This window comes from Saccopteryx bilineata, chromosome 3, assembly GCF_036850765.1.
Source record: "Saccopteryx bilineata isolate mSacBil1 chromosome 3, mSacBil1_pri_phased_curated, whole genome shotgun sequence".
NCBI classification, from domain to species: Eukaryota; Metazoa; Chordata; class Mammalia; order Chiroptera; family Emballonuridae; genus Saccopteryx; species Saccopteryx bilineata.
The window spans coordinates 152,827,937-152,847,166 of NC_089492.1; the positions used below are offsets into that span (position 1 = coordinate 152,827,937).

Genomic DNA, 19,230 nt, shown 5'->3' on the forward strand with positions numbered 1-19,230 from the left:
AACTGCTTTTCATTCTGCTGAACTATGAATAAAACATTTAGTTCTTGCCTTTATTAAAATAACCAAGATTTTACTGTTAAACTTCAAGTTTACAATTAACTTGTTTAGTTTTTTTAAATAGACGGGGGAATCTATTCATTTCCAAGACACATTTGGCACACAGTTCTGTTTTCTGTTTCTGGCAGGCTCTGCAGCAACAGTCACCACCCTCATGGCTGGGGTTTTGCGCTTTCTCATTCAGAGGCCCCCAGGCAGACTACATGTAAGTGTTTCAAGAGGTTTCTTTTTTTTTTTTTTTCATTAAAATTTTTCTTTCTCTTTCCTAATTAACAAAACAAAACATATGAGCAAGTTAAACTTAATTATTTCTATATATATCCTTTTTTTTTTTTTTTTTTTTTTTTTTTTTTTTGTATTTTTCTGAAGTTGGAAACGGGGAGGCAGTCAGACAGACTCCCGCATGTGCCCGACCCGGGATCCACCCGGCACACCCACCAGGGGGTGATGCTCTGCCCATCTGGGGCATAACTCTGTTGCAACCAGAGCCACTCTAGCGCCTGAGGCAGAGGCCACGGAGCCATCCTCAGCACCCTGGCCAACTTTGCTCCAATGGAGCCTTGGCTGCGGGAGGGGAAGAGAGAGACAGAGAGGAAGGAGAGGGGGAGGGATGGAGAAGCAGATGGGCACTTCTCCTGTGTGCCCTGGCTGGGAATCGAACCTAGGGCTCCTGCACACCAGGCTGACGCTCTACCAGTGAGCCAACTGGCCAGGGCTATCTTCATTTTTTTAATGTTGAGGTTTAGTTTTGTTTATTTATGGTTTGTCTGCTGTTTTCTCCCTAAACATTTGGAATCACAAAGATGTTATCCTGGATAACATGCTGCTAAAAAATGGCCAGCATTGATTTCTCTTGGTCTGATTTAATCTTTTTAAACTTTTAGAAGTTTTTTTCCCTTTGATTATGAAAAGAGTACATTTTCGATCTTAGAAAATTAGAAAAGTACAGAAAAGTAGAAATAAGAAAATTTCCCAGAGACCATTACTGTTCATATTGTTATGTGTTTCATGTCATTCTTTTAGAACTGCAGTAGGGCAGCCTGATCTATTCATGCAGACCTGAGTTTACACACAGAAGACTGGCTTACATAATAGTAATGTCAGGTACTTTGCATACATTACCTTCACTTCAGATTAATCCCATGCAGTCAGAATTATTTCCTCTTTATGGCTGAGGAAACTGACCCTCTGAGAGGGTAAAGGTCTCACAGCTGGTGGGCAGAAGTTCAGTCTTGGTGGTATGTCAAACCTGTGTTTTCTCTTTGCCTTGCCACCACAGGGAATGATTCCTGTTCATCCAGAGAGGCGCTTCCTGGTATGAAGGACTGGCAGTGAATCCTTTCTCTTTCACAGACTGAGATAAACAGGACTAGGGGATTGTAGGAAGGGAAGGAGAGCAATTAGGAGCGATGAAATTGCTAGGACTAGAAAGAACACTGAAAACTCTTGACTTTTCTTTTACATTCTGTTGTTGAAGGTGAATTATTGCATGGTGTCTAGAGCAGGGGTTGGCAAACTACCCCTGCAGGAGCAGGCCAAATTCAGCCCACCACCTATTTTTGTAAATAAAATTTTATTGGAACACAGACGTGCCTATTTATTTATATAACATGTAGGCTATTTTTGTCATACAGTGGCAGACTTGAGAGTTGGCGATGGAAACTGCAGCCTCAAGCTGGAAATATTTACTGTCTGATCCTTTACAGAAAAATATTGCCAACTCATGGTCTAGAAGTCTGTAATTATGTGCTTTTTGTTTTATAATACGTTGATGGTGAGATTCATGTAGGGAGCTGAGATAAATGTTTAAAAATTACAGATTAGGTAAAAATAGACTTTGTAACCTAAAAATTAGAGGGTATGGATTTCTACACTAGACAGAGTTCTAAAAAACTAATGTTTTGTGTCATATTTTAGATGGTGACAAAAGGTGTGGAATCTCTCGTTTGTACTGATTGGATTCGTCATAAATTTACCAAGTCAAGAATTCCAGATAAAGTAAGGACAAGGGTTTTTTGTGGGGTTTTTTTAATGTTATTATTTCTTTAAACCTGTTATTTTTAAAAGGTTTTTATTTTTGTGTTAAATCCTTTGTGACTATAGGTAGCTGTGCAGAGTTTAGAACATAGAAGGATTCATGTAAATGATTATTAAACATAAACATGTACCACTTGCCTTCCAAGTTGTGGGTTTTAATCATCTCAAAATCTTGTTTATTACTATTCATGGTTGCATTTTCATATCACTATTGTCCTCATTGTCCAGAGAAGACATTCTTCCTCCTGCTCCCATGCTCTGTCCTGAAATACTCATGTAACTTTTCTATCTTGACTGTTGCCACTTTGGATCCTTGAGTTTTCTCTGCTAGGTTATTGTGTACAGGTCATCTTTTTAGAAAACACTGACTAAGGCCCCAGTTGATTTTTGTTTTGCTTTTTTTTTTTTAATGAATAGACTTTATTTCCTAGAGCAGTTTTAGGTTTATGGGAGAAGAGAACAGAAAGCACCAAGTTCCCATTTATAGTTGTCCCTCACCATATTGCAATTCACTTTTTATGGTCTCACTGTATCACGGATTTTTAAATTGTATCTCTAATTTTGTATCGCAGATTTTTCGCTATATCTTGGGATTTTGTGGTATATATGTATTTTTATATATTTATTATTTTAATTGTTTTTGCAGTAAAATAAGCATTTTTTAGCCTAAAAAATTGAAAACAATATGAAAAATATATTAATTAAAACATTAAAAGAATATTAAATTGAAGTAAAGCCTTAAAATATATATAAATAATAAAATAAATATAAGGGTGCTACTTTGCTGATTTTCACCTACTGCGGGGGTTCAGGAACCTAACTCTTGCAATAGATGAGGGACCACTGTAGTCCCTCTCCCCACATCCACAGGTATCCTGTTAACATCTTACATAGGTGGTCATTTATTAGGTCATTGAACCAATATTGGGTCATTATTACTAACAAGTTTAAAACTTAACATCAGAGTTCACTCTTTGTATTATACACTCTGTGGATTTTGACAAGTAAGTAATGTTGTGTATTCACTTTTACAATATCACACAGAACAGTTTCACTGCCCTAAAAGTTTCCTGTGCTTCACCTGTTCATCCCTGCCTCTCATCCCCCAATCCCTGGCAGCCACATGATCATTGAACTTTCTATAGTTTTGCCTTTTCCAGAATGTCATATAATTGGCACAATACAGTTTGTAGCCCTTTTAGATTGGCTTCATTCACTGAGCAATAAGAGGTTAAGGTGCCTGATGTCTTTTTTTTTTTATCATTCAAGACAGACTGGAAGGGAGAGAGATAAGAAGCATCAACTCCTAGTTGGAGCACTTGAGTTGTTCATTGACTGCTTCTCATACATGCCTTGACTGGGGCTCCACTTGAGCCAGTGACCCCTGGCTCAAGCCAGCAACCTTTGGGTTCAAGCCAGCAACCACAAGATCATGTTGATGATCCCATGCAAGCTGATGAGTCTGTGCTCAAACTCAATGAGCTCATGCTCAAGCCCATGACCTCAGGGTTTTGAAACTGGGATCTCAGTGTCCCGGTTGATGTTTTATCCATCCACTGTGTCACCACCAGTTAGGCCAGGGGTAGTCAACCTTTTTATACCTACCGCCCACTTTTATATCTGTCAGTAGTAAAATTTTCTAACTGCCCACCGGTTCCACAGTAATGGTGATTTATAAAGTAGGGAAGTGACTTTACTTTATAAAATGTATAAAGCAGAGTTATAGCAAGTTAAAGCATATAATAATTACTTACCAAGTACTTTATGTCGGATTTTCACTGTTTGGCAGAATATATCTTTATAAAACAACTTACTATAGTTAAATCTATCCTTTTATTTATACTTTGGTTGCTCTGCTATCGCCCACCGTGAAAGCTGGAACACCCACTTGTGGGCTGAGGGACCAGGTTGACTACCACTGAGTTAGGCAGTGCCTGATGTCTTGCCATAACTTGGTAGTTAATTTCTTTTTCTTTTCTTTTTTTAGGTAACTGTATATTTAATCCAAAGAGTGGTAAATCAAGGTTAACTAAAAATCCTCAGGCTAGAAATCAGGAAAAACATGAATTTGCAAAGATCAAGTTGTTTTCCATTAAAGTATCTGGGGACTCAGAAATAAAAAAAAGGTTCTGATGCCTGATGAGTGGTGGTGCAGTGGATAGAGCATCGACCTGGAACAGTGAGGTCCCTGATCAAAACCCCGAGGTCATTGGCTTGAACATGGGTGTGCCCGCTTGAGCATGTAGTCACTGGCTTGAGTGCAGGATCATCGACATGATCCCATGGTTGCTGGCTTGAGCTGAAAAAGTTGCTGGCTTGAAGCCAAGGTCACTGGCTTGGCTTGAGCTCTCCCCCCCCACCTTGCCCCCTGGTCAAGGCATTATGAGAAACAACTATGAGTTGATGCCTCTCACCTCTTTCCTCCCTTTCTCTCTGTCTGGAAGTAATGAAAACTATATTTTTATAACCTGAGTTTTGTGGCTGTGCAGCTAATTTCCTTTTATTGACGAATAACATTCTGTTGTCTTAATGAACCACAATTTGTTTATCTATTCACCTACTGAACAACATCTTGGTTGCTTCCAATTTTTGGCAGTAGTAAATAGAGCTGCTATAAACATTTGGGTCCAGGTTTTTGTATGGACATAAGTTTTCAACTTACTGAGGTAAGTCAATGCAATTACTGTAGTGTATGGTTAAGGCTATATTTAGTTTTGTAAAACCTGAGGTTTTTTGTTTTTTCCCCCAATTTTTTGTATTGTGATAAAATACATGTAAGATAAAATGTGCTATCTTAACCAATTTTAAGTGTACAGTTCAGTGGTATTAAATACATTCACATTGTTGTGTTATCATTACCACCATCCATCTCAGAACTCTTCATCTTGCAAAACTGAAACTCTGTGCCCATTATATAGTAACTCCTCATTCTCCCTGTCCCCCAACCCCTGGCACCCACCAACCTCCATTACTGCTGTTAAGGGATAAAATGGTATTACCATTGAGTGTTTTGATACCTTTAATGTACCTGATGTTCTTTCATCAGAAACTTCTTTCTATTTCAAATCATAGTCTTCCCACTGCTGTCCTTTTCACAGCTGTGTTATGTTATATCTTTCCATGTTTTTCAGTCTGTAAACTTCTGGAAAAAACGATAAATACAGATGTTACATTTGTTTAAAATGTTTCAGGCACTGATTTTGACACCAGCTTTAGTAAATAAACTGCATAGAAATGACTGCGAGATCTGTACCCCCGCACTTGCCTCTCTTCTGAACTTATTCCTGTGTCCTCAAATGGTTTCTAGACCTGGCTGCTTGGGTAACTCAGAGATATTTCAGGTTAAACATGTCCAAAATTAAACTCATTGTCTTACTCTCCCTCCAATGAATCCAACAGAAAGGGGCACTCATCCTGTATTAGTTATGTCAGTGAATGCTACCATTTTCTGCCTGATCTCCCAGACTGGAGACCTCTTGAGTCACTCTCAGCCCCTCCTTCTATGTCAACTTCTACAAACAAACCCATCTATTCCACTGCCCAGAGTCCCCAAATCAGTCCTTTTCTTGCTACACCTACTGTAGTTCAGTCTCTGAAATCATGGCCATAAATGTTTCCTACCTGGGTTTCCTTGCACCAGTCTCCTACCCCCATTTTATTTTATTCTCTTGTAAGTATGTTCTTTCTGAATCTCTTTTGGAATTACGGTCTTGTTGCTTCAAACCTTCAATAGTGTGCCCTGGCTGGGTGGCTTAGTTGATAAAATGTCCCAGTACGCCAAGGTCGTGGGCTCAATACTCAGTCAGGGCATGTATGAGAAGTAATGAGGGCACAACTAAATGGAACTAAGTGAAACAATGATTTGATGTTTCTCTCTCAAATCAGTGAAAAAATTTAAAAAACAAAAACAACCTTCTACAGTTTTGCATCTCTATGTAAACGTAGTTTAACTTCATCCCCTGCATTGTTCTTTATGATGTTTTTCTATATTAGCCACATGGAAGCACTAGGTTTTCCCAGCTATTTCATACTCTTCAAGCTGTTTCTTTCTGTCTTCTCTCCCTTTCTTTGATGCACCTGTCCCTTCCTTTCTGCCTGCCACTATTCTGCTCCCCCTTCATCTCTGCAAAATCCCAAGAAAAATACCACCAAAAAGAACCAAAAAAAATACATTTAATCCCACCCACCTAGAGACAGCTACTGTAAACACACATCTTTTTCTGTTACACATTTTAAAATCTGAATTTTTTCGTATACAGGGTGGGCAACAGTTGTGAATACATGAAACAAAGAGCTTATTCTTGTATTATTTATTTAATATATTATTTATTATTATTAATGTACTTTTCCCCATCTCTGTAAAAATGCTTCTCTAGCTGCTTTCTTCACTTAGCAATATAATGTGAACCTCTCAGGGGATAAGTTCCTACAGTATTACTTTTCTTTCTTTTTTTTTTTTAAGTGAGAGGTGGGGAGATAGAGAGGCTCCCATGGGCACCCTTACTGGGATCCACCTAGCAGCCCCTGTCTAGGGCCAGTGCAGGTCAACTGAGCTGTCCTCAGCACCAGGCCAATGTTTGAACCAGTTGAGCCACTGGCTGCAGGAGGGGAAGAGGGAGAGAAGGGGGAGAGGGAAGGGAAGAGAAGCAGATGATCGCTTTTCATGTGTGCCCTGACCAGGGAACAAACGCAGGATGTCCGCACACTGGACCAACTATCTGTGCTGAGCCAACCAGCCAGAGCCTCTACAGTATTACTTTAATGATAGAATGATATTCTTTTGATTGAAATACCATCTTTTTTGGTCCTTCTTCAGTCTGATTCCCCAGAGATATTACTCTTGATCTAATGTCTTTCCAACCTTCATACATAGTTGAGCATGTGTGTACACACACACACACACATATACATACACAGAGGTGGCCAAAAATAGGTTTACAGTTGTGAGTACATGAGAGACAAGTTTATTCTTGTATTATTTATTAAATATTGTATTATTTTCTCTTCAAACTGTAATATAGATTTCTTATAATCAGTGTTTATAGACTATATATACACACTTATGTTTTCGGTACAGATAAAACAAAAAAGATCCTGGTATGGAAAGATTTTGTAGTTTGTGTTTTGTTTTGTTTTTTTATAAATTTTTATTAATTTTAATGGGGTGACATCAATAAATCATGGTACATATATTCAAAGAAAACATGTCCAGGTTATCTTGTCATTCAATTATGTTGCATACCCATCACCCAAAGTCAGATTGTCCTCCGTCACCTCTATCTAGTTTTCTTTGTGCCCCTCCCCCTCCCCCTTTTCCTCTCCCTCCTCCTCTCCCCCCCCCCCCCCCGTAACCACCACACTCTTGTCCATGTCTCTTAGTCTCGTTTTTATGTCCCACCAATGTATGGAATCATGCAGTTCTTGGTTTTTTCTGATTTACTTATTTCACTCCGTATGATGTTATCAAGATCCCACCATTTTGTTGTAAATGATCTGATGTCATCATTTCTTATAGCTGAGTAGTATTCCATAGTGTATATATGCCACATCTTCTTTATCCAGTTTTCTATTTTTTTTTTTAATTTTTTTTTTTGTATTTTTCTGGAGTTGGAAACGGGGAGGCAGTCAGACAAACTCCCGCATGCGCCCGACCGGGATCCACCTGGCATGTCCACCAGGGTGTGATGCTCTGCCCATCTGGGGTGTCGCTGTGTTGTGACCAGAGCCATTCTAGCACCTGAGGCAGAGGCCATGGAGCCATCCTCAGTGCCTGGGCCAACCTTGCTCCAATGGAGCCTCAGCTGTGGGAGGGGAAGAGAGAGACAGAGAGGAAGGTGAGGGGGAGGGGTGGAGAAGCAGATGGGCGCTTCTTCTTTGTGTCCTGGCCGGGAATGGAACCCGGAACTCCTGCACGCCAGGCCAACACTCTACCACTGAGCCAACCAGTCAGGGCCTTCTATTTTATTTTATTTTTTACAGTGATTAAAGCCTTTAAGCAGACTCTTGGCCAATACGTAGTTGTTTTTATTTTTTGTTTTTGCTCAAGAATGTATTGTGCCCAGCCCTGGCCAGTTGGCTCAGTGGTAGAGTGTCGACCCGGCGTGTGGAAGTCCCAGGTTCAATTCCCAGCCAGGGCACACAGGAGAAGCGCCCATCTGCTTCTCCACCCCTCCCCCTTCTTCTTTCTCTCTCTCTCTTCCCCTCCTATATCCAAGGCTCCATTGGGGCAAAGTTGGCCTGGGCACTGAGGATGGCTCCATGGCATCTGCCTTAGGTGCTAGAATGGCTCCGGGTGCAACTGAGCAATGCCCCAGATGGGCAGAGCATCGCCCCCCTGGTGGGCTTGCTGGGTGGATCTTGGTTGGGTGCATGTGGGAGTCTGTCTCTCTGTCTCCTGCTTCTCACTTCAGGGAGGGAAAAAAAGAATGTATTGTGGCCCTCCTAATGTTAGTACTTTCAAAAATAGTGAACCTTATTTGTTTTGATGGCAGCATTGTATCCATTAGAATACATTATCATTTCTTTAGTTATAGTAGGTGAAGAGATTGAGCGAAAAAGGACAAAAAAAGAAAAGAGAAATTCATGGGCACAGACAACAGTGTGGTTGTTGAGGAGAGTGGGGTGCAAGTGAGACGTGGAGAAGCATAAAGGAGGGATAAATGGTGATGAATGAAGACTTGACTGGGAGGGTGAACACAGTACAGTGTACAGAGATGTGCTGATAATGTATTAAGTCTACTGAGAACCATGTATATGGCCTTTAGGTTTTTTGTGTACTTATAGAAGTTTTTCTGTAGAGCTTCCTAGAACCTTTTGATTCTTAGAGAATTAGTTCAAATGTTAGCGCTGTAGAACTGTTTCTGATCCCTCAATAGGCAGAGTCACTTGTCTATACTCTCATTATACTTTGCACATATATTTTTATAATACTCATGTTTTTTTGTTGTTATAGAATTAGACGTTTGTTCTTCCATTTGAATCGGGATAGAGGGTGCATCCAGGTGCCCAGTTCATATGGTGCTAATTCATTCTCCTGGCATCTGAAATCTTTATTTATTTTACCTTTTTTTGTTTGTCTTTAAACCAAGTTCTGGCCAGTTTTACTAAAGAAATATTGTGCATGATTTACTTTTTACTAGTCTGTTCTGGAATGAGATGATATGAGAATCACCTGTATTAGGACAGCCAGTGTGCACATTCTGTGTGGTTTTCCACATACTGTGCCTAATTCCGTCTTCTTGCCGGCATAGTGATGGACCCCAATCTTGGCCAACATTGTGTAGGACTCTGGATTTCCTCAAGGCTGGGCAATTGTTGACGAAGATGACCATTTTCACTTTGCCTTGTGTAATGCTGGTGGCCGAGGCCAGGCAGGTTCACATTAGATTTGGGCAGATGGTTGAGAAACTGCAGAATTGGGAAGTGTCGGGCCATACCCATTTATTGGAGGCTCGCAAAGACAGGCGAGTAAATAAACAACAAAAGGAAAAGAGCTAATAAAGGAAAATCTGCTATTTGCAGTAAGGGCAAGGGAGCAGGGAAAACTGCACCTCACCGTAGTTGAGAGTGATCTGGGAGAATCACCACCCAGGGGAAGCACCCACAGCCTTATACAGGCTGTGCACACGTGCCTCTGCCACGTGCTCATGCACTAATGAGCATGCCTAACACAGCTACCCCACATTCCACCCCTTTAGGGGTGCTCATCTCGCAATCTACGTGACAGGTTTCTTCTGCGATGGTGCCTGTGCGAGGAGTGAGGTACATTAAAAAACCAAAACAGTACAGCCTACAGCAACAGAATTACAAACACAGCTGTGGGCGAAATGATAGAGTGGTCAGCAGCACCAAGAGAGGCGAATCTTTCACTTCTGGCAGAACACAGGCCAGAGTTCTGTCTGGTTTACGCACAGGCCACACTGGTGAATGGTAAGGGCTCTGTGCTGGCCAGATGATCCCCACCTTTTCTAGTTTGAGGACTGTCCCAGTGATTTCTTCATAGCCGCCTGGCAGATGGTACTGCTTCGTGCTAGTCACATACTAGGGAACAGGTAATTGCAAGGGGGAATGTGCTGCATGTCCCCGCAACACTGCCTTCACAACCAGGACTCACAGGTGGAACTCCCAAACTGTAGTTTCCAACCACAGCCCTTGTAAGACATCTACCCCCAAAATATATTCAGATAGGGGATGCATATACCTTATATGGCTTAGGAGGCAGTCTTCCTATCCCCAATGGAATAGTTATTGTCTTCACTTGAACAGTTTGGCCCTCATATTTGTCAATGCCCACTGGGGTCCCTGCAAACCATTCTGGGTTCCCATAGAGGAGGGAACATTCTGCACCTGTATCCACCAAGGCCAACACCTCTTTTACATTAGAATGGTACCAATGGATAGTCAGTTCCACAGTGGCCTCCGGTCCCTGCCCATCCCTGTTAGACGGATCTCTTGGCCTTCCCCCTGTTTAAACTGGAACAGTGGGTCTTGGGTGTCCTCCTCTCCTTCAGCAGTCTCCGTCATATAACTGTAACTGTACTGACTCTGCACCAACCATTTTATTGGTAGGTGCTGGGACCGATTGTTCGTCTCAGCGGCTGGAATCTCTGTCCTGGTTTAAGCTGCTGCCAAAGCTCCAAAATAACCTTATTAGACTTGCTATCCAATTTCTTACCATCTGCCAAAGCCGCAATTAAATCTACTCACATCTGTGTTTGGGAAACTTTCACAGTCCCATTCCTCTTTCTAGTTGGACGGGCAGCACGGGTAGCAGCCCTCAGTTTTGTGATTCTGTGCTGCCTCCAGCTCCCCCAAATCGGCTACCATCTATGTAACCGTGTTGATGGGCTGTCCCACATAGGGGCTAGGATAGCCACTAGTGACCCAAAAAGGGCTGATGTGGCACTGCAGAGGATAAGATCCCACATCCCAGCTGTAAACACTTCCTCGTCTGGTCCACAGGACCTCAGGTGTAAAGCAGCATTCTTCATACCTAGTTCCTGAAGGACCTTTACTAACTCACTATAGCACTGCCACCAACTCACTGCCCCTAGCAAGTCCCCAGCATCCTGCCAGACCATACGAATGGCAGCCATCACCCATTCTAATAGGATATGGGCTCCTGGGTTATGGCAGTTCTGAAGACGCTGCCTCAAGGAGAATTGTGTGGTAATGGCAGCTAATTTCTCCATCTGTGTTCTGTAGAGCATGATACCATCCACCGTTATGTCCCACAACCTCAGTAGCTAGGCTGCCAGCAGCTCCATGGGTTTCTGCCTGAATTGTGCCCCCAACTCATCAGCTCTGCCCGGGTATAGGGCCAGACCACAAAGTGCTTCACTATCTGTGGAGGAGGCTGTGGTTGCCTCTGAGGAACTCTTTGCTGCAGGGATTTTACCTTGTTGGCAACCACTGGCTGGGCTCTGAGTCTGCGGATGGCAGTTGTGGCCCAAACCTCCCCATCAGGAGAGGAGGAGTCGGAAACACCTGCTCTCTCCAACTCAGAGTCACTCTGCCAACAGGAATGCAGCTCCATCTTCAGCACCCACTCCAGTTCCTGGGGCTGCTGGCTCTCAGCCTGAAGCTGACTCTCGAGCTCCTGAACCTGCAGTTGTTTCTCCAACAGCCATTGCTGCTAACATTCAGCTTCAGAAGGCAAACTGCAACTAGCAAACCCACAATTTCTTCTCCAGAGACCGCTCTAGTTTGAGGCACCATTGGTGCTCAGCCTGCACCTCACAATGCAACTCTCAGACCTAGTTGGCCTCCCTCTCCAGTGCTGGCTCCAGTTTATACCATCACTGGTCCTCAGCCTGCAGTCTGACTTGCAATTCTCAGATCTACAGCTCTTTCTCCAGTGACCATTCTAGCTCATGCCATTGTTGCCACGTGCTCCGCAGCTCACGCTGGGGCTTTTGACCTCAGGCAGCCTCTCACACAGAGCTCTGTTTCCTCTTGCAGGGCTGTAAAAACAGCCAGCCCACGGTCCCCACCAGGAGAGCCACTGGGAACATCCACTCCTCTATTCCACCCCTCAAGGGTGTCGGCGGCTCCTTACCAATGTGCTCCAAACCCTGCTCACTACACCAGGTGTAATGCCCGTGGCTGAGGCCAGACAGGACCACATTGGATTCGGGCAGACTGGAGAAACTGAGGAGCTGGAAAGCGTAGGGCCATACTTGTTTATTAGAGGCTCGCAAAGACAGGTGAACAAATAAACAACAAAAGGGAAAGAGCTAATAAACAAAATCTGCTTTTTGCAGTAAGGACAAGGGAGCAAGGAAAACCGCACCTCATAGTGGCTGAGAGCGATCTGGGAGAATTGCTGCCCAGGGGAAGCACCCACAGCCTTATATAGACTATGCCCACGTGCCCCTGCCACGTGCTCACGCACTAATCAAGCAAAGTGCTTGCAGCGGTTAAACCCACGAGCAAGCCTAACATAACAGCCCCACACCTTGTCTGATCATCTTCAGAGTCTGCTGTACCCCAGCACCTCCTTTCTACTTTTCATAACAAGCTGGAGCCTACAGTTGATTGACTGTCGACATTTTCATCTTCTTTGAGGCCACCATCTTTCTGCCTTCAGTGCGGGACAGCCCACAACCAAGAGCACATGCCAAGTTGGCCAGGGAGCGAGAAACAAAGGAGAGCCCACAATGCCCATCTGAACTCTTTAGTGTCCTCTGGTTGGTCCTTGCTCTTCAAAAACAAAAAATTCTTGCCTGGGTGATATTTTACTTAGAGTATGAAGTTCTTAGCTTCTATTATCTAAGTAATCAGATTGGTAGAAATGTTCAATTTGAGGTTTAAGATTATAGAAAGATAAGAATCATTATATAGTTATTTGTTTGGCTTTTTTTAAGGGGAAAAAAAGTAGGTACATATAAGCTATGTAAGTTGAAAGTTTACCATTTATGATTTTTTCTTTCTAGGTGTTTCAGCCTTCACCTGAAGATCATGAAAAATATGGTGGGGATCCGCAGCACCCTCATAAACTGCATATTGTTACCAGAATAAAAAGTACAAAAAGGCGTCCATATTGGGAAAAAGATGTAATAAAGATGCTTGGATTAGAAAAAGTATGCAACTCTTTTAGTCATCTTTAGCATTGTTTAAATTTGCTTTAAATTTGACATTTTTTAAACTTTAAGATATATTTGTAATTTTTTTTGTTTAAATGTATTAGTGGAATGTATGAAATTTGACTTTGAGCCTTCACCTTAAGGTCTTACTGAGATATGGGGCCATCTGTGTTTGTGAAATTGATCTCGCACGTGTTTTCCTTTGTTTACAGGCACATACTCCACAAGTTCACAAGAATATCCCTTCAGTGAATGCAAAGCTGAAAGTGGTTAAACATTTGATAAGGTTTGTTGTTAGTTTAGCAGTTTTTTAAAAGTGTTTGCCTAGTATAATTCTAAAATCATTTTCTTATGTCTCAGAATCAAGCCCTTGAAATTACCACAAGGACTGCCGACAGAGGAGGACATGGCTCACACCTGCCTCAAGAGCACGGGAGAGTTAGTATTGCGCTGGCATCTGAGCCCCACGGACCAGGAGGCAGTTAAGTCCTGATGCCAGAGCTGATTCAAATTTAAAAGTTCAAATCTTTTATTTAAGGATGGTGAGAAAGTGTTCTTACTAAAATGCATTTTAAATGCTAGTCATTTTTACTAATTAAAAACATGGTATCAGTCTTCCCATGGGCTTGGAGGTTTTAGTGTTGTTATTTGGTTTAGTTCTCCCCCCTTTACCTGAGTAAGAATGGCATTTGTAATGCTGGTGGTCAAGGCCAGGCAGGTCCACACTGGATTGGGGCAGACGGAAGAGAAACTGCGGAGCCAGAAATGGTTGGGCCATTTCATTTAATAAAGCCTCACAACAGTGGACAAGCACACAGGCAGGGGAAACCACCTCTCAGGCAAACAAACAGCAAAATGGTCCCTCACAGTGGCGGGCAAACAATCCACGCATCCACAATCCCGAGTGCAAGCACCCATAGCCTTATACAGGCCATACACTCATGGCGCTGCCATGTGCTCACATACTCATCAGGCAAAGGGCTCGCAGCTGGTAAACCAGAGAGCAAGCCTAACACAGCTGCTCCACATTCCACCCCTTTAGGGTTGGTCACTTCACAATCTACATGACAGGAAACAGAGACTAAGGCAACAGCTAAAGTTATACAATAATTACAATTATAAAGATGCCCTTCACAGTGTCTCCCTGAACGCTTTGCCCAGGTGTCACCTGGAGGCCACCTATAGCTCCCTGCCCCATGGTAGGCAGGAGGGCCTGTATAGTCCAGGGCTGTGTCCATGGAAACTGTAAAGTGTGCTTGGTGCTCCTCTGCAACTGAATGAGAACCAGTGCAGGAGGGCTTCCACAGGTGTCGTGGGCCCCTCCCCCCATCAGGGTTTCTCATAGAACTGACCACGAGCAATGTGTCCATCCATCAAGGGAGCCGGTGCCCCTCTCTGGTTGTGACCAAGAGTCAGTCCCTGATAGCCCAGCTGTCTGTGCAAACCACCAAGGTTAAAGTCCATTACAGGCAACTAGCCATACAGCTCTTTATTAATGGACCTTGGCACCTTTCCATAGTGTGCTGTCCGTTGCCACAAGCCCCATCCAAACCCCTCAAGCTCACAGGATCTGGCGGGGTCAAACACATTCAAGGCCTGTGTTGCCTTCACAGTTCTCTTAGCTGCTGCTGCTAAAAAAAAAACAAACACCTACTACCTTCTAATGCCAACACGTGCTGCACATTAGAAGGGGACCAGTGGATTGCCAATTTCACATGGGGCCTCTGGCCCCCACCCATCTCTGTCAGATGGGTCCCTTGCTCTTCCCCTATTCAAACTGGGACAACAGGTCTTGGGGTCCTATAACCTGAATGCCAGCCAGTGTCCTGGCAGATGCTGGGATCATCTGCTTCCCTTGTTTTTTCAGTGGCTGGAACCTCTGTTCTAATTCAAGCTGCCACCAAAGCTCCAACAAGACTTTATTAGGCTTGCCATCTAATTTCTCTTAATCTGCCCTGGCCACAATCAAATCTACCCACATCTGAGTTCAGGTAACTTTCACAGGCCTGTTTCTCTTGTTAGTCAGGAGGGCATCACGGGCAGCGGCCCACACAGCGTTATGGTCCATCTCTGTTCTGGAGAGCACGGTGCCATCCACCCCTATATCCCACAGCTGCACTAAGCAGGAGGCTCAGTGGCTTTCTGCCTGAATTTCACCCCCAACTCCATCAGTTCTGCCTGGGTGTAGGGCCGGACCACAGAGTGCTCCACTACCTAGTGGGGAGGCTGTGGCTGCCTCTGAGGGACTCTTGGCTGCTAGGTCTTGACCTTGGCGACCACTGGCCAGGCTCCAAGTCTGCAGATGGCAGTTGCAGCCTGAGCCTCCCTCAGAAGAGTCAGAAACACCTCCGCTGACCGAGAGCCATTCTGCTGGCAACAATGCAGCTCAATGTTCTGCACCTCCTTCAGCTCCTGTGGCTGCCAGTTCTCAGCCTGAAGCTGACTCTGGAGCTCCTGAACCCGCAGTTGTTTCTCCAACAGCCATTGCTGTCAACGCTCAGCTTCCAGGGCAAACTGTAACTCACGAACCCATACTCTCTGTTCAGAGACCACTCCAGTTCCAGGCGCTGTTGGAGCTCAGTCTGCACCTCACACTGCAACTCTCAGACCCAGTCAGCCTCCTTCTCCAGTGCTCACTCCAGTTTACACCGTCTTTGGTACTCAGTATGCAGCTCATCCTGGAGCTTTCCACCTCGCTCAGCTTCTCACACAGAGCTCTTGGTTTCTTCTCACAGGATTGTAAAAAACAGCCAGCCCACAATCCCCAAAAGGACAGCCACGGGGAACCATACCTTGGAGAACAGAAACCTCTCCTCTACTCCACCTTCAAGGGTGTCAGCAGCTCCTCGCCAATCTGCTATGAATCCTGCCACTATGCCAGATGTAATGTCAGTGGCCAAGGCCAGGCAGGTTCACACGGTAGAAAAACGGGAGCTGGAAAGGGTTGGGCTGTTCTGTTTAATAAAATCTCACAACAGTGGACAAGCACACAGGCAGGGGAAACCACTTCTCAGGCAAACAAACAGGAAAATGGCCCCTCACAGTGGCGGGCAGGTGATCCGTGCATCCACAACCCTCCTAAGCACAAGCACCCATAGCCTATGGAGGCCATACACCTGGGGCATTGCCACGTGGTCACGCACTAATCAGCAAAGGGCTTGCAGTTGGTAAACCAGCAAGCAAGCCTAACACAGCTGTTTTCCCCACTCCCTTTGAGTATTATTATGTTTATGTGTTGGAGTAATCCCGAACTGCCCTTCAGGAGCTCACAGTCTAGGAGTGCAGTGCCCTGGCTGGTAGGAGGCAGGGCTCTGCCTCTGATCTGTGCTGTTTCCCAGTTTCCATGGTGTGAACACTCTTACCACAGCCAACTTCAAGCTAACAGTGTTCCTAAGTGCTGGCTGGGAAGGGATATGCCCACAAGCTGGCCTGAGCTGGTCCTGTCCCTACTTCCCTCCCTTTTTTCTGACCACCCAGAAGTGGCACATGCTGTTTGCAATCTGCTCAGCTCCTGGCATGTTCTTGGTGCTTGCCAATTGTTTGAGTGCCTTTGGCTAGGCCTGCCTGGGCCCCCCAGTGCCTTGGGAACCAGGAGGCACCTGGCTGTGCTCAGCTTGGACTCCAGGGCTGTGTGACTGACACGGATGTGGCTGCGTGTGTGTACACAGGCCACATCCAGTTGTCAGCACACAGTGGGCCATGGTAGGGATGTGTGTCCAGGCTTCACTACCCCTGAGGCAACCAAGCCAGTTGAACAGGCCCTGTGTTTGGTCACCTGGACTTGTAGCCCTGGTGGCCCATAGCAGGCAAGTGGGAAGGTCTAGAGGGCTAGTTTTCCTGTCATTGACAAGCCATGTTGGGGTTGGACAAGATGATGTAGAGACTTCACTGTTGGGGTGGTGTTGGGGGCCGAGGGTTTGTTGCAAGCTGAGAGCCAGGCTGCTGGTGAGGACGAGCCCTGGGCCTAGCACAGGTCCTGCGGAGGCTGGAAGTAGATCTCTGCTGGCTCTGAGAGGTGGTCCCGCAATTCTGGACCTTGCCTGCCACCTGTGGAACTCAGGGTGAGTGCAGTAGCTCTGAGCCCCTTTTTCCTCCCAATTGCTTAAGAGGGCAGGCGTTAGCTTTTAAATGATGGGGTTTGTTGGGCACAAATGACTTGATTCAGTGGGTTAAGGGCCCAGAGGATCTAACAGGAACCTCCCTTCCCTGCCCTGGGAGCACAGGGCTTGCCTCTTAGGAATAAAGCCTTCCACTCAATCTGGGTGAAGAGGATGAAGTAGGCTGGGCTTTGATCCTCACTTCAGGAAGGACCACGCCCGTTCTTCAGGTGTTTGTCTTGGGCCCTGAACCAGTCAAGCAAGCAGCCGGGAGGCATGAATGAGGGAGCACAGAGGAGTAGCAGTAGCCTTGGGACTGTCTGGCCTGGGTCTTGCTAAAATCAGGCCACTGCATCAGTGGTTGTGTAATTATGGCACAAAATCCAAGCCAAATAACAGAGGAAATGACATTCCAATTCCCACCCCAGAGCTGGGATTCCTGACCCCTCTACTCCACAGTGTAACCTCTGGGGACCTCCCTCCTCATCCTCAAACTTCACCGTTGAGTGGGTTCTGGTGAGCATGGACCTTTATAAGCAGGGTGGGTGGGTTGGGAGGCCCACTTGGAGAAGGGCCCTGCCTGGGTCCCATAGCAAGTTGGATTACATTTGGAGGGTGCAATATGAGCAGACCAGTGGACAGGTGTGGGGAGCCTGGAATAGCCTGGCCAGGGGGTACTAGAGGAGAGACAGAGGCATGGCTGCTGCTGAGCCATCAGCCTGCTCAGCCTGAGTGAGCGTGAGGTCTCTGGTTCTTCTGTATGGGTCCTTCAGGAGTGAGCCCACTCACCCAGCCTCAGTAGTGCCTCATGGCTGGTGCCAGGCTGTTGTGGGCAAAGTGCTCAAGCAGAAATCTCAGTGGCCAGTCCCCAGCGTTAACTGTGTTCATGTGGCCTTGGCCCCTGCAACCTGCCCATGTACCTCGTGGGGGTGGGGACTGAGGACCCTCCACTTGCCTGCCAGGGACCAGTGGGGTTGAAGGCTGTGTGCTGTAGCCCCTGTGCCCCTTCTCCCTGGGCTGGGCCACTGGCTGATGGGTCACAAAAGGCATTGTGTGCCCTGAGCAATGGAGCAGTGACTCCAGATGGGGAGGGCATACCCCAGTAGGGGGCTTGCCTGGTGGATACTGGTCAGGTCGCATGTGGGGGTCTGTCTCTGCCTCCCTGCCTCTCACTTAATATAAAATAAATAAATAATAATTAATTGTGTTGGCCCTGACCAGCTGGCTCAGTTGGTTAGAGCATCATCTGAACATAGAGGTTGTGGGTCCAATCCTCACTCAGGGCACATACAGGAACAGATCAATGTTTCTTTTTCTCCCTTCCTCTCTCTGAAATCAATAAAAATAACTTTAAGACAGTGTTTTAATAAAAATTATTGCCCATTCTAAATAGCACAAATACCAAGATTTTTTCCTATCAATCATTCCTTTGAGTTATCCTGTTGCTCTTTATTTTTAATTGACTTTATTCATTTTAGAGAGGAAGAGAGAGAGAATGGGGGGAGGAGCAGGACACCTCAACTCACTTATATGCTTTGACCAGACGAGCCCAGTGTTTTGAACCAGTTTGAACCAGTGACTCAGCATTCCAGGTCAGTGCTTTAACCACTGTACCACCACAGGTCAGGACTGTTGCTACCTTATATATAAAAAAATAATGTAACTGTAAAGCTTAGTTCACAATTTTTCCACTGTATAATCATTGTTAAATAATTATGTAAATATATAAGTGTATAAATATATTAATTATATAAATATATAAACTCCATATTCCTTTTTATGTAGCTATATGTGAATAAGCAGTGGACATACATACATATTTATATGTAGAAATGTATGTGTGGATTTAAATGTATTCTTGAGTCAAGGATCAGAAATCTTAAGTTTCTTTTTTGTGGGTTTTTTTAAGAAATTGAATTTTCATAACATTTCATTGAGGTACTTAGAGCTGAAAA

The 19,230-nt window shown here is 44.7% G+C and overlaps 1 protein-coding gene across 10 annotated transcripts in view; it reads left to right on the forward strand.

The window, feature by feature from the left end:
* The window catches only part of MRPL30 (mitochondrial ribosomal protein L30), a 39,404-nt gene extending 25,595 nt beyond the window's left edge, over positions 1–13,809 (forward strand). For all 10 annotated transcript variants that reach the window (XM_066267820.1, XM_066267819.1, XM_066267813.1 and 7 more), the window contains 5 exons: positions 186–262; positions 1,975–2,055; positions 13,029–13,175; positions 13,391–13,464; positions 13,539–13,809. In XM_066267820.1, the coding sequence (XP_066123917.1) occupies positions 212–262; positions 1,975–2,055; positions 13,029–13,175; positions 13,391–13,464; positions 13,539–13,671 (486 nt within the window). In that variant the 5' untranslated portion in view covers positions 186–211 and the 3' untranslated portion in view covers positions 13,672–13,809. The remainder of the gene's footprint in view (positions 1–185; positions 263–1,974; positions 2,056–13,028; positions 13,176–13,390; positions 13,465–13,538) is intronic.
* The last annotated feature ends 5,421 nt before the right edge of the window (positions 13,810–19,230 follow it).